Genomic DNA, 15,118 nt, shown 5'->3' on the forward strand with positions numbered 1-15,118 from the left:
CATGAGGGACCCTCACCACTCAGGACGTTCCCTCTTCTCATCGAGGAGAAGGTTCAGGAACCTGAAGACACACACTCAATGCTTCAGGAAGCGTTTCTTCCCCTCTGCCAGCAGATTTCTGAATGAACAATCAATCCATTAACTTTTTCTGCACTACTTAATTTCTTTTAACATTTCTTCCTTATCATAATTTGTTTTTATTTTTATGCATGGAAATGTCTTGCTGCTGAAAAACAATTTCACCATATTCCAGTGACATTAAACCTGATTCTGATATCAACTTCTCTAATCACCTCTCCCCTCATGTTCCCCTTTCACCCTTAACCCATGACCTCTAGTTCTAGTCTCACACAACCTCAGTGGAAAAAGCCTGCTTGCACTTACCCCAGCTATACCCTCAAATTTTTATACCTTTATCAAATCTACCCTCATTCCTCTACACTCCAGGAATAAAGTCCCAACCAATTCAACATTTCCCTCTAACTCAAGTCCCAGCAACATCCTTGTAAGTTTTCTCTGCACCCTTTCATCTAAAGACCAAGATATAGGAACAGAATTGGGCCATTTGGCCCATCAAGCCCACTCCACCATTTCATCAAGTCTGATCCATTTTCCCTCTCTTCCAATCTCCTACCTTCTCCCCGTATCCCTTCATGTCTTGACCAATCTGCCTTAAACAAACAAAGACTTGGCCTCCACAGCTTCTTGCTGCAATGAATTCCACAGATTCACAACTCCTGGGTAAAGGAAATCCTTCTCATCTCCATTCTGAAAGGATGCCCCCTATTCTGAGGGTTTGTCCTCTGGTCTTAGCCTCTCCCTCCATAGGAAACATCCTCTCCACGTCCACTCTATCAAGGCCTTTTACCATTCGATACGTTTCAATGAGGTCACCACTCATTCTTCTGAATTCCAGTGAATACAATCCCAAAGGCAAACACTCTTCTATGACAAGCCTTTCAATCCTGGAATCATTATCATGGACCTCCTTTAAAACCTCTCCAGTTTCAGTACATCCTTTCGAAGGAGCCCAAACCTGCTCACAATACACCAAGTGAGGCCTCACCAGAGCTTTATAAAGTCTCAACATTACATCCTTGCTTTTATATTCTAGTCCCCTTGAAATGAATGCTAACATCACATCTGCCTTCCTCACCAGACGCAACCTGTAAACTAACCTTCAGGGAATCCTGCACAATGACTCCCAAGTCCCTTTGCACCTCAGATTCTTTAGCATTTTCTCTCCCTTTAGAAAATAGTCAACCATTTCATTTCTTCCATCAAGTGCATAACTATACAGTCCTGACACTGTACTGCATCTGCCATTCCTTTGCCCATTCTCCCAACCTGTCCAAGTCTTTCTGTAGCTTCTCCACTTCCTCAAAAAAAATTCCATCATCCAAATCATTGACATATAATGTAAAAGGAATCAGACCCTGTGAGACAACACTCGTCACCAGCAGCCAACCAGAAGAGTTTCTCTTTATTCCCACTCTTAACTCCTGCCAATCAGCCACTGCTTTATCTGTTAGAATCCGTTCTGTAATGCCATGGGCTCATAGCTTGTTAAACAGCATCATGTGTGGCACCTTGTCAAAGGCCTTCTGAAAATCCAAATACACAACATCAACCGATTCTCTTTTGTCTTTCCATTCCAACAGATTTGTCAGGCAAGGTTTACCCTTGAGGAGACCATGCTGACTACAGCCTGGTCCATCATGTGCCAAGTACCCCGAGACCTCCTCTGTGACAGTCATCTCCAACATCTTCCCAACCACTAAGGTCAGACTAACTGGCCTCTAGTTTCCTTTCTTCTGCCTCTCTCCCTTCTTGAAGAGTGGAGTGATATTTGCAATTTTCCAGTCTTCCAGAACATTCCAGAATCTAAATATTCTTGAAATACCATTACTAATGCCTCCACGATCTCTTCAGCCACCTCTTTCAGAACCCTGGGGTGTGTACCAACTGGTCCTGGTGACTTGTCTACCTTCAGGCCTTTCAGTTTCCAAGAACATTCTCTCTAGTTAGGGCAACTTACACACTTCATGCCCCCAGCACCTGCAACGTTTACCATACTGCTAGTGTCTTCCACAGAGAAGCAAAAATACTGATTCAGTTCATCTACTATTTTGTGGCCCCTCTTTGCTACCTCTCCAGCATCATTTTTCAGCCGTCCTCTAGGTAGGTGACCAGAACTGCACACTATACTCCAAGTTAGGCCTCAACAACTTACACAATTTCAACATAAAACCCCAACTCCCTTACTCAATACTTTGCTCCATGAACTCCTTGTGCCAAAAGCTCTCTTAATTACCCTATCTACAAGTGACATCACGTTCAAGGAATTTGGTAGGTAGGAGTTGTGATGGGCCCAACCTCTCCCCCTGGATCTGATATTTAGGGAGACCAACCTGCATGCCATCAGCACTGTCTTGTGGGCCTGGAACTTTTGGCGGTCCACCAGAATGGTGACATCAGTGAGGATGTCCCGGGATCGCAGTCTGTTCAGGTTGAAAAGCACGTCACCGGCGTGTCTAGTGAACTGGATGCAGCTGTCCGCTGCCGAAGTCATTGTGCCTGTGAGAGAAATGTATCCAGTAACTCATCACGTGCAACTTGATGGACATCCCACCCCAAACCAAAGCTGAAAATCCCATGGAAAAACCTAAACTCAGAACAGAAGTTCACTCACTACACAGATGCTGAGCATCTGCAGGATGTTACCCAGGAGGATTCAGAATGGGAAAGGAAACCCCATAGCTCCATAACGCCATCAAATCATCCAGCCCAACCCCGGTTCCGTAAGGACATTAAAGTGGGGATAAGCTCCTTCACGTCTCAAATAACCCCTGACCACCAAATCCCAGTGCAATTGTTTCTACTGACAGAAGGATTACTGGCACCTTAAAACCAGTTGCTTCAGGAAGACGGGGCTCATCAGCCGTGGTTGGCAGCTCATCTAGAAGGAAATCTGATCTCAAACTATACCCACTCATGGGGAAGTTCTGGAGTAAACCCACAGGAAGAATCTGGAGTGGAAGCCCTTAAGGCAGTCTACACTGGCTGGCAAGTCCAAGCTGTACTGGTCTCTGCCGTTGCTTTGGATTCATCGGCTGCGTGGAGAGGAGAGCCTGCTGCATGGGTAACAGCTTTGCCCTCCAGACGGTAGGTACCACGTAGACAGCTACAACATTCACAGCCAACCCTGACCAGCAGAGGGCGTGAACAGCAGTTACCCTGCCAGACTGCACCTCACCACACAAACACCAATAAGCCAACAGCGAACCTCACTGACATACAGAACTGTAACAATGCAGCCAAATGCTTACCCACAGAGACGTCCAGACCTCACTGGGTGAAAAGTCTGAAAATTAAATAAAGGAAATTATGCAAATGAGTCACTGGTTACAATCGATCAGAGCCCCCGCCCCATGTCAGCAACACTAGTTACTTCTGGAACACTGGTTACAACCAGTGGGCCCCCTCCCCACATCAAGTCACTGTGGTTACAACCCATCAGGCACGCCCCCTCACATTGGGAACACTGTAATTACAACCAGAGAGGCTCCCCTTGTCAAGTCACTGGTTACAACTGATCAGAGAGTCCTTTCCTCACATTGGGAACACTAGTTAAACCCAGAGAGCCTTCCCCCACAACAGGAACCCTGGTTACAACCGATCAAAGACAAACCCCCCTCCCCACATTACGTCACTAGTTACAACCGATCAGAGAACCCCCACGTCAGGAACACGGGAACTTCCTCGCGCACAGGACCAAACTCAGCTGGACACCTGCCTTTGAGAATTTGCCCATCAAACCTACTCACACTATTAGCAGCCTTAAGCAATCACACAGCTTCTACTGAGAGTTGTTTAATTCCTGGTTTAAGCAGCAGACTTCACAGAAGATCCAGCTATCTGAGAACAAATCATTTCTGAGCCCCACAGCCCGCAGTCACACCTCCTGCTCCCCACTCGGCAAGCGCTGCCTACTGGTCACCTCACATCGGGTCAGAACTACCCACAGCACCAGGTCAGTCAACTGCACACAGCAGTGGAGGGCGACCCTCCCCTGCCGGCAGGCTCCCGCGGTACAGTACCAAACTCACAGCTAGGCTCGCACTTTCAGTTGTGGGAAGCAGACAACCTGATTTAATCTTTCTGCGATTTCTGCATTTCTCAGGAGTGCCTCTAAGAACTACAAACGCCCTCAGTTCAGATAACTTTATCACATTAGCATTTCCGTGAACAGCAACGGGGAGCTTGGTGAAGCTCTGTCTGGAGATTCAAGTTGAAGTTTACTGCCATCTTACTGTATGTATAACCAAATGCAATGTGCCTCTAGATCACAGTGCACCCACAAGACATAAAATAACTATAAATACAATTCAAACTGCATGTAGCAAAGAGCATCACAGGTAAAACAGTTCACTGTCCTACTAGAGGCCTCAGTGGCAGCAGTGTAGTCATTAGTTTCACAGGCTTGTAACCTCTCATCTCAGGCGGAGCGGCTGCAACAGGCAGCAACTGCAGGTTACCATGGCAACCAGCAGCTGGAGAGGGCCCAGGGTCAGACTGGTACTGGGGCGCCCAAGGTTGTAACCAGCATCACACCTGCCCGTTGGAAAACCAGGCCAACGGCAGGCTGCAATGTAAACAGGTCTTCACTAATGTTCTCCATCAAAACTGAGGTACAACAGGCTACACAGTCACCAGGCCACTCAAGTGTGACAGAACAAAGGGATCGGAAATACAGGACAACAATTCCTTGAAAATGACTTCACAAGCAGACGCGCCACTAGCCAGACTGTCCCATTACCGCTACAACACCGGCATCTACCCAGTCACGTGGAAAATTGCCTAGGTATGTCCTGTACAGAAGAAACAGGACAAGTCCAACCCAGCCAATTACTGCCCTATCAGCCTCCTCTCAATCATCAGCAGTGCTGTCACGCAGCACCTACTCGGCAATAACCTGCCCACGGATGCTCAGTTTGGGTTCCGTCAAGGCCACTCAGCTCCTGACCTCATCACCTCCTTGATCCAAACATGGACTAAAGAGCTAAATACCAGAGGTGAGGTGAGAGTGATAGTCCTTGACATCAAGGCAGCGTTTAACCAAGTATGGCATCAAGGTGCCATATCTAAAATAGAGTCAATAGGAATTAGGGGGTGAATCCTCTGCAGGTTGGATTCATACCTCACACCAAGGAAGATGGTTGTGCTGGTTGGAGATCAATTATCTCATCCGCAGGACATCAATGCAGGAGTTCCTCAGGGAAGTGTCCTTGGACCAACCACCTTCAGCTACTTCATCAATGACCTTCTCTCCGTCAGAAGTTGGGATGTTCGCAAATGACTGCACAATGTTCCGTACCATTCGTGACTCCTCAGATAGTGAAGCAGTTCATACCCAAGTGCAGCAGGACCTTGGGCTGACAAGTAAGATTCGAGCCATGCAAGTGCCAGGCAATGAACAAGAGAGGCTCTAACCACCGTCCTTTGCCATTCAGGGGCATCACCATCACTGAACTGCCTACCATCAACAGGAAACTGAACTGGTCTAGCCAAGGCTACCAGAGCAGGTCAAAGGCTAGGAATCCTGCAGCGTGCAATTCACCTCCCGAGTCCCCAGAGCCTGTCCATCTACAAGGCTGAGGTCAGGAGTGTATTGGAATACTCACCACTCGCCTGGATGAGTGCAGTTCCATCAACGCTCAAGATTGACACTATCGAGTACAAGGCAACCCACTTGATCGGTACCCCTTCCACAAGCATCCGATCCCTCCACTATCGACACAGTTGCAGCAGTGCTGTCTATCTACAAAGTGCGCCACAACAACACACCAAAGTTCTTAAAGAAGCACCTTCCAGACACACAACCACCACCATCTAGAAGGACGAGAACAGCAGATACCTGGGAACACCACCACTTGGAAATCCCCCTCCAAGTCACTCACCATCCTGACTTGGAAACATATCACCATTCCTTCATTGTCACTGGGTCAAAAATCATGGAATTCCCTCCCTAACAACACTGTGTGTGTCCCTACACCTCAGGGACTGCAGTGGTTCAAGAAGCAGCTCATCACCACCTTCTCAAGGGCAACTAGGGATGGGCAATAAATGTTGGTTTAGCTGGGGAAGCACATACCCCGTAAATGCATAAATAAAAAGCTCAGATCATAAAGAGAACTTCCAGCACATTGGTGTGCAAAATCAAAGAATTGAAACTAGGAAATGGGATGTTGACATTGTACAATTTATCAGTTAGGCCCAATTTGGAGTATTATGTGCCATTTTGGTCACCTACTTACAAGAAAGATGCAAATTTTCTCTACTCTTTCAAGAATACTCCGGGTCTGGAGGTACCAAGTTATGGAAAGACTGAATCGGTTAGGACTTCATTCCTTGGAACATAGAAGACTGAGAAGAGATTATGAGGGGTATAGATAGGGTAAAAGCAAGCAGGCTTTTTCCACTGAGGTGGTTTCCACCAGAATTCATAAGTTATGGGTGAAAGGTGAAAAGTTTAAGAGGAACACAAGGGGAAATTTCTCCACTCAGAGGGTCATGAGCAGCCAGCACAAGTGCTGCGTGCAAGTTCAATTTCAATGTTTAACAGACGTTTGGATAGCAGGAATATGAGGGCGCTGCTCCTGGTGCGGGTCGATGTGAGTAGGTATTTTAAATAGCTCAGATTGGACGATATGGGCCAAAGGGCCTGTTTCTGTCCTGTACTTTTCTATGACTCTAGGAAAGTGTAAGGTCGATGTCAGAGGTAGGAGCTCACTCCTCTCCCATCCCCAGAGTGGTGGATGCATGAAATGCCCTCTAGCAACAGTGGTGTTAGGGGCATTTAAACTCTTAAGCACAAGAATAATAGAAAATGGAGGGTTATGTGGGAGGGAAAGGTTAGATTGATCATAGTATGTTTAAAGAACAGCAAAGGGCCTGTGCTCTGATGCTCTAGTTGCAAGTTTCCTTGTATACAACATTAAAGGGTATAGATAATGTTAATGCAGGCAGCCCTTTTCCACTGAGGTCATGGGTCAAGGATGAAAGGTGAAATGTCCAAGGGGAACCGGCATTACTCTTCAATGTGGAAGACACGAGCAGAATAGTGGAAGTTCCAGTGTCAAGGGTCAGAAGTTACCATCACTAAGGAAAAGGTTCTTGGGAAACTGAAAGGCCTGAAGGTAGACAAGTCACCTGGACCAGTTGGTGTACACCCCAGGATTCTGAAAGAGGTGGCTGAAGAGATTGTGGAGGCATTAGTAATAATCTTTCAAGAATCACAAGATTCTGCAATGGTTCTGGAAAACTGGAAAATTGTGTCACTCCACTCTTCCAGAAGAGAGAGGCACAGAACAAAGGACGTTACAGGCCAGTTATTCTAACCTCAGTGGTCGGGAAGCTGTTGGAGCCAATTGTTAAGGATGGGGCTTCAGGGTACTTGGAGGCACATGATTAAATAGGCCATAGTCAGCATGGTTTCCTCAAAGGAAAATATGTCTGTCAAATCCATTGGACTTATTTGAAGAAACAACACACAGGACAGAGAAAGGATATTCCGTTAATGTTGTGTACTTGAATTTTCAGAAGGCCTTTGACAAGGTGCCACACGAGGCTGCTTAACAATTTAAGAGTCCATGGTATTACAGGAAAGGTGTGAGCATGGATAAAGCAGTGGCCGATTGGCAGGAGGAGACAGAGTAGAAATAAAGGAAATCTTTACTGGTTTTCTGGTGGGACCACTTTTTTTTTTACATTGTATGTCAATGACTGATGATGAAATTGATACTTTGCTGAAAAGTTTTTGTAGATAGGTGGAGAGGCAGGTAGCTTTCAGCAAGTTGAGTATACAAAAGGACTTGGATTAGGAGATTGGGCAAAGAAGTGGTAGATGAAATACAGTGTCAGGAAATGTACGGTTATGTACCAGAATACAGGATGTAATGCTCAGGCACTACATCACTAAAGCACTGGTGAGGCCTCACTTAGAGTATGTGAGCAGTGTTAGGCCCCTTACCTTAGAAAGCATGTGTTGAAAATGGAGAGGGGTTAAAGGAGGTTCATGAAAATGATTCCAGGATTGAATGGCTTGTCATATAGAGTGTTTGACAACTCTGGGCCTGTATTCACTGGAATTCAGAAGAATGAGGGGTGATATCATTGAAACCTATCAAATGTTGAAAGGCCTTGATAGAGTAGATGTGGAGAGGATGTTTCCTATGATGGGAGAGTATAGGACCAGAGGGCACAGCTTCAGAATAGAGGGGCATCCTTTTATAATGAAGATGAGAAAGAATTTCTTTAGTTAGTGGTTAATCTGTGGAATTCATTGCCAAGTCTTTATGTACAGCAACTTCAAGACAGATGTTGAGAGATTCTTGATTGATCAGGGATACAGGAAGAAGGTAAGAGATTGGGACTGAAAGGAAAAAATGGATCAGCCATGATAAAATGGCAGAGCAGACTCGATGGGCCAAACAGCCTAATTCTGTTCCCATAATTATGGAACTTTTTTCAGGCAGTGACGGTGTGGAACGAACCACCAGTGGAAGTGGATCCATGTTCGATTTCAACATTTAAAAGTTTGGATAGGTACATGGATAGGAGGGGTATAGAGGATCCATACTCTAGATGTAGGTCGATAGGACTTAGCAGAAGACAGGCCAGCATAGATCAGAAGGGCCAAAAGGCCTGTTTCTGTGCTGTTGTTTTTCTATGCCTCGAACATGCAAAGACAGCTGGCAGTCAGGGAGAGATGCAGAAAGGCTTCAAGGGATTTGTAGACAGCCTAAGGGAACAGCTAGAAGACCATAATTAGGCTATTTGGCCCATCAAGTCTGCTTTTCCATTTTACATTTTCTCAATATTTTATATATACAGTTTAAGTATACCCAATGATTTGGCTTCCACAGCTGTCTGAGGCAATGAATTGCGCAGATTCAACACCCACTGGCTAAAGAAGTTCCTCGTCTCCGTTCTACAGGAACAGAGGTGAGTTTATGGCAGGCAGGGCTGAGAGGATTTGGACTGACGAACTGCATTACTGGGTTAGTGCAGGAGAGTGATACAATGGCCAGTTACCATGATATGCTGGGCGCCTCCTGGGACAGGGGCCACTGTAGTGCAACAGCAGGAATCAGCAGCAAACGGAGACACCAGTACCCCCGGAAGAAGCGGCAGGAGAGTCACCGCCGATTCCCCAGAAGTACAGTGAGCACCAAGTGGCAGACACGAACCACTTCTCCTTCAGCTGCAGAATCCGCCACCGACAGCAGGGGGCGGGCTGCCGGCCCATTTGTTTTAAACCGGCATTACCGGCCACAGGCGGCAGGTGGCGGTACCGGACCGCTCTTTGTCCAGGGTCACAAACACGGGGAAAGAGTACTGGAGAAACTCACCCGAAACGCTGACTCTTTCCATAGATACTGCTGAGTTCCTCCAGCATTGTGTTGCTTAATCTAAAGTACTGGCTTCGGGCGGCGCCGGATCATTTTTAACCGGCAATACCAGCCACAGGTGACAGTGCCGGAGCTGGATTTGGCTACAGGTTCGATTCCCGCTTATTCCAACGGCACCTGGACGACTGCAGACCGGGACATGGAAGCATAAACAAACGGTTCATGCAAAAAATAAATGCCTGGTCACGACGTCCCATTCTGAACAAAACGTTAGGATGCCAGGAGCTGGAGGGATTTAACAGAGCGGAGCGAAAGGGATCATTTCTTGTGCACCGACCGGAGAGTTGTTCCCAGAACAGCATCATTGCGGGAACTTGGTGGTTGACCTATGCACAGCAAGATCCCACTCACAAGGTCATTTTCTCTCCCTTCCCCGCCCCCACATGAAAAGCTTTCAGGGAATGGGAGTAGGTGTGAGTGTTGTTGACTTATTTTAGAGAAGTCTAGGGTCACATTATGAGCGCCTACCCCAACAACTCGATCAGTGTGGTTGAGCGTGGCCGGGTCCGCCAGATACCTGGTGGTTCCCGAAAGGCTCTGGACAACTAATCCAATGGACTGGGGGGATCTAGCACCAGCCTCAATGTCCATTTAGAAAGGAGATTAGGGAAAGTTCTTTAGCCAGAGAGTGACAGATCTGTAGGCTGTGGAGAGCAAGTCACTGGGTATATTTAAAGCAAAGGTTGATTAGTCAGGGTGCCAGAGGTTACACGGAGAAAACAGGAGAATGGGGTTGAGCGAGGTAATAAATCAGCTGTGATGGAATGGCTGGATGGCCCAAGTGGTCTGTTGTCTGATCAGGGCCAAGAGACTACAGGGGTCACCATGGTGGCCTGGGAAGCAGATAGCTTCAGAGCACTTCCAATGGACTATGGTACCCCTCAGCCAGGGTACACAGCATCGGTGCTCAGCAGAAGCAATTGCAAAATATGTTAATTAAGATCATAACAGGAGCAGAATTAGGCCATTTAGTCCATCATGGCTGCTCTATTATCCCTCTAAACCCATTTCTTGCCTTCACCCTGTATCCCTGATGCACTGACGAATCAAGAACTTATCAACCTCTACGTTAAATATGCCTAATGTGCTCATGTAATCATTCTCACAAACCTCTTCTGGACCTTCACTAATGGCAGCACATCAACTGCTCACAATACTCCAGTCCTCTCAAAATGAATGCCAATATTGTACGTACCTTCGTCACCACCAACTCAACCTGCAAGTCTGTCCAAGACTTTCTGTAGACTTCCTACTTCCTCAACACTACCTGCCCCTCCACATACCCTCATTGTCTGAAAACATGGCCATAAAGCCACCAATTACATCATCCACAACATACAACAAAGAATCAGCCCCAAAACAGACTCCTGTAGAACGGCAGCCACCCGTCAGTCAGCCACTGCTCTAGGATCATTCCTGTAACACCACGAGCAAACTTAAGAAGCCTCATACACAGCGCCTTGTCAAAGGCCAACTGAAAATCCAAGTTCTCCTTCATTACTTCAAAGAATTCCAAAGGATTTGTCAGGCAAGATTTTCCCTTAAGGATCATGCTATTTTGGCCTACTTCATCATGCAACCCCATTGTCCTTGACGATCGGCTCCAACATCTTCCCAACTGCTGAGGTCAGACTAACCAGCCTGCAATCTCTTCTCCCCCTCCCTCCTTGGAGTGGAGTGACATTTGCAATTTCCCAGCCTTCCAGAACCATTCCAGAATCTAGAGCTCTTGAAAGATCATTACTAATGCCTCCACAATCTCTTCAGCCACCTCTTTCAGAACCCTGGGGTGTGTACCATCTGGTCCAGGTGACTTATCTACCTTCAGACCTTTCAGTTTCCCAAGAACTTCCTCTCCAGTTATGGTCACTTCACACACTTCATGCCACCCCCTACCCCACCCCCAAGACCTGGAACTTCCACAGTGAAAACTTGCAAAATACTTCCATATCATCTGCCATTTCCTTGTCTCCCATTGCTGCTTCTCCAGTGGTCTGATATCTACTCGCTGAATCTGAAGAAACTTTTGGTATCTGACATTGGAGAGTTCACCTTCATTTCATCTTCTATTAGTGTTTTAGTGCTTTATTCATTTAAGTTTCACAGTCCTCTACATTCCCACTAATTTCTCTTTTAAATGTCCTCTTTTCCTTTTATGTTGGATTTAACTTCCCTCAATTGCATCCTCCCTTTAGAATACCAAATCTTTGGGAAGAATCTTCCCTGTTCCTTCTGAACTTTCCCCAGGAAAAACTAGACATTGCTAGTCTACTGTCATCCCAATCAACTTTGAATAATTAAACCCAAATAATTGCCTGGAATACACAGCCAAGGTGGATTCATCTTACACTTCCAGAGGGAGGTGGAAGGAAGGAAATAGAGATGCGACTGACCACCAGCACTGCAACCAGACCAGTGTTCGTGGGTTTCCCTCTCAGTCATAAAACATAGGAAAAGAATTAAGCCATCCAGCCCCGTCTTTTCCCTCATTTCAAATTGGCTGATCTCAACCCCATTCTCGGGCACCCTTCTACACATGACTAATCCAGAACCCATCAAACTGCATTGAAATTTTGAGGGAATCACAAGTCCACAGAACAGAGAGGCAGTGTTTTAGTTAACTGCACCTCTTCAGAGGAACCCCCCCCCCCCCCACCCCCGTGCAAAGTTATATTTAAAGAGGTAGTTCCAAGCGGCCGTTTGCTGAGGGTTACAGAGCATGTTGACAAAGCAGCTGACAACAGCACACAATATTCCAAGGTTAATAAACAGACGTTCAGTACAGTCAGAAAGCACCTTTATATAAATGTGGCCGGGTCGCAGCTGGAGATGTGTCCAGATCCCAGCACCGTGCTCGGGCAAGCGGCGGAGGAAGTAGACCCGGTGCAGCCGGGAGCAAGGAAATGATTCCGGGGAGGAATGATTGACCCCGGGGGTTACTCTACACAGGGACCAAACGGGATTTACAGTAGATAGGGGGAATTTCCATCGCTGCTGGCGCGGGTCTAACAGGGAAAGAAACACTGCAAGTGGCTGGGCTGAGGGACACGGGGGGGGGGCAGCCTTGGTAAGGGTGCTGGGAATTCCGGAAAGTGTTGTGTGGCGAGCGGGGAGACAGTAAACGCTCCCCACTGTAACCACGGCCATCCGGGAGGACAAATCCCTTCCGATCCACAACAATCCCTGACAGACTCCTTGCTTCCAATCCGCCCAACCACAGACTGGACCCGCACCTGCTGCCGGCTCTGTTCCTGAACGGGAACAGCAACCGCAGCCGAGCGGAGCCCGCCGGCAGCTGCTGGGAACTCCTCTCCCTCGGTTTGCTGAGGACAACAGACCCTCCAAAGCACCGGGAACGGAACACAATCAGAACGCCATCGAGGCGGGCAGGGACGGGACGGGCCGAGCGGACGCAGGGCCCAGCCGCCGCCAGAGGGCAGGCACGTCCCGCGGGGGCCGGGCCGACAGCAGCACCAATCTGTATAAACACCCTCCCGGAGAGCGGGGGCCGCTTTCCCGGACTACCGCGACCGGAGAGACCGGCCGATGGCGCCCGGTCCTATGGACGCTGCCTAGCCGGGGCCGCCTGCCGCTGCGACACTGATGCGGCCGAAGCCCGGCGCAGCCTCCACCTCCATTCCCTTCCTCCCTCCGCCCCGCACCGTCAAACCAGCTCCTCAGTCCCGGCTCCATGTCGTTGCCACCCGTCCCCTCTCTCGAGACTCGGTCTCCCACTCTTTCCTAACGTCCCCGGTTTGGGTCGCCGCCACCCGGCCCGTCTCCTCTCCCAGCCCCCGGCTCGCTCCCGGCCTCCCCTCTACCCGAGTAGCGGATCACTTCTCTGGGTTTCTTTGCGCCTGTCACTCGCTCTCCACGGTCGTGGGGCCTCGCTCTGTCTCTCCCCCAATCGCCCTGACAGACCCCAGTCCCTTCAGCCTGGTCGCCTGTCACCGCTCCTCCGGCCCGTTCCAGACTCACGGCGCTCTCTACCTCCACCGAACTCGGCTACCCTCACCAGCCCTTTTCCCTCCATGCCTCCTCCAGTCTCTAGTCAAAGGTCCCTTCCTTCGACCCCGGTGACCAGTTCTTCACTCGCCCGGTCTCTCCCCGAGTCACCCCTACTACCCGCGCCTCAGAGGGGAGAGACCGTCACTCCTCCCAGAGGCTCCTCTCCCCGGCCACCCTCTCTCTGTCACTCCGCCTGGAGGCTCCTCTCCCCGGCCACACTCTCTCCGACACTCCTCCCGGAGGCTCCTCTCCCCGGCCACCCTCTCTCTGTCACTCCTCCCGGAGGCTCCTCTCCCCGACCACCCTCTCTCTGTCACTCCTCCCGGAGGCTCCTCTCCCCGGCCACACTCTCTCCGACACTCCTCTCCCCGGCCACACTCTCTCCGACACTCCTCCCGGAGGCTCCTCTCCCCGGCCACACTCTCTCCGACCGACACTCCTCTCCCCGGCCACACTCTCTCCGACACTCCTCTCCCCGGCCACACTCTCTCCGACACTCCTCTCCCCGGCCACACTCTCTCCGACACTCCTCCCGGAGGCTCCTCTCCCCGGCCACACTCTCTCCGTCACTCCTCCCGGAGGCTCCTCTCCCCGGCCACACTCTCTCCGTCACTCCTCCCGGAGGCTCCTCTCCCCAGCCACCCTCTCCGTCACTACTCCCGGAGGCTCCTCTCTCCGGCCACCCTCTCCGTCACTACTCCCGGAGGCTCCTCTCTCCGGCCACCCTCTCCCTATCAATTCTCCCGGAGACTCCTTTGGGCGCTCGAAAGCCCTCTTCTCTGAGACTAGTCTCCCCAGTCAGCCCTCTATGTTTCCCCAATTCCCCTCCCCAGCCCTCTCTCGCTCGCTCTCCGGCCTCTCTCCCTCCCCGGGCTTGCAGCTCCCCTCCCCCGGCCCCTCTCCCGGTCACCTGGCCGCTCCTTCCAGGAACCGCCGCTTCTCAGAACCGCCTCTCGCCAATTCCGCGAATTTGAGCGGAGGGCTCAACCACCGCTTAAAAGGGAGGGGTGTTTAGGTTTTGGATGGTAGTAGCGGAGGGGTTGCAACGGGATTTGGGGTCGGCCTTCGCTGCAACGGATAGTTGTAAGTAATATTTCCGTTAGTCCAGTCGGTGGTCCAAGGCCTGGAGCTGTTTCCGCCGGTCCTGCAGTCGATCGCTCTATAGTCCCCCCCATACATCTTTGCTAGTTGGTTTGAACCATCATGTGGTGCGTCCTAGGTATGACGTTGAAGCTAAAATTGATACATTGAATCCGAATTCTGAGAACTCATTAACCGGGGGCGGGGCTATGCCGCCCATAGGGCGTGGACATGTGATTGACAGGTCTGCTGCGGGGCGCTTTGCAAGTTAATTAGCGGGGATTATTGAATGGGCGGGACTTCGCTCTTAAAGAGACAGCGCTGACTGTCCGGCGATCGCCGTGTCGGGCCGGGTTTGCCATGGACCCGCATCTAGTTGAGAGAGAAGTTCCAGGGGAGAAAAATCTCTGAATAAGGCGGAGGAAGGGTGACATAGCAATTCAGAATCAGAATTAGGTTTATTATCACCGCATGTGACGTGAAATTTGTTAACTTAGCAGCAGCAGTTCAATGCAATACATAATCTAGCAGAGAAAAAATAATAAAATAAAATTAAT

At 49.4% G+C, this 15,118-nt stretch overlaps 1 protein-coding gene across 6 annotated transcripts in view; it reads right to left on the reverse strand.

Moving 5' to 3' along the window:
* The window catches only part of LOC140725807 (B-cell lymphoma 6 protein-like), a 34,374-nt gene extending 19,896 nt beyond the window's left edge, over positions 1 to 14,478 (reverse strand). For 3 of the 6 annotated variants that reach the window (XM_073041774.1, XM_073041775.1, XM_073041769.1), the window contains exons 1-3: positions 14,392 to 14,478; positions 3,330 to 3,364; positions 2,412 to 2,577 (exon numbers count right to left, since the gene is read on the reverse strand). In XM_073041774.1, coding sequence (XP_072897875.1) covers positions 2,412 to 2,572 — 161 coding nt within the window. In that variant the 5' untranslated portion in view covers positions 2,573 to 2,577; positions 3,330 to 3,364; positions 14,392 to 14,478. Of the gene's footprint in view, positions 1 to 2,411; positions 2,578 to 3,329; positions 3,365 to 5,200; positions 9,379 to 9,413; positions 12,097 to 12,269; positions 14,304 to 14,391 lie in introns of those variants that run through there. The other 3 variants (XM_073041771.1, XM_073041773.1, XM_073041770.1) reach the window with 3 other exon arrangements.
* Between the last annotated feature and the right edge of the window lie 640 nt (positions 14,479 to 15,118).

This window comes from Hemitrygon akajei, chromosome 3, assembly GCF_048418815.1.
Source record: "Hemitrygon akajei chromosome 3, sHemAka1.3, whole genome shotgun sequence".
NCBI lineage: Eukaryota > Metazoa > Chordata > Chondrichthyes > Myliobatiformes > Dasyatidae > Hemitrygon > Hemitrygon akajei.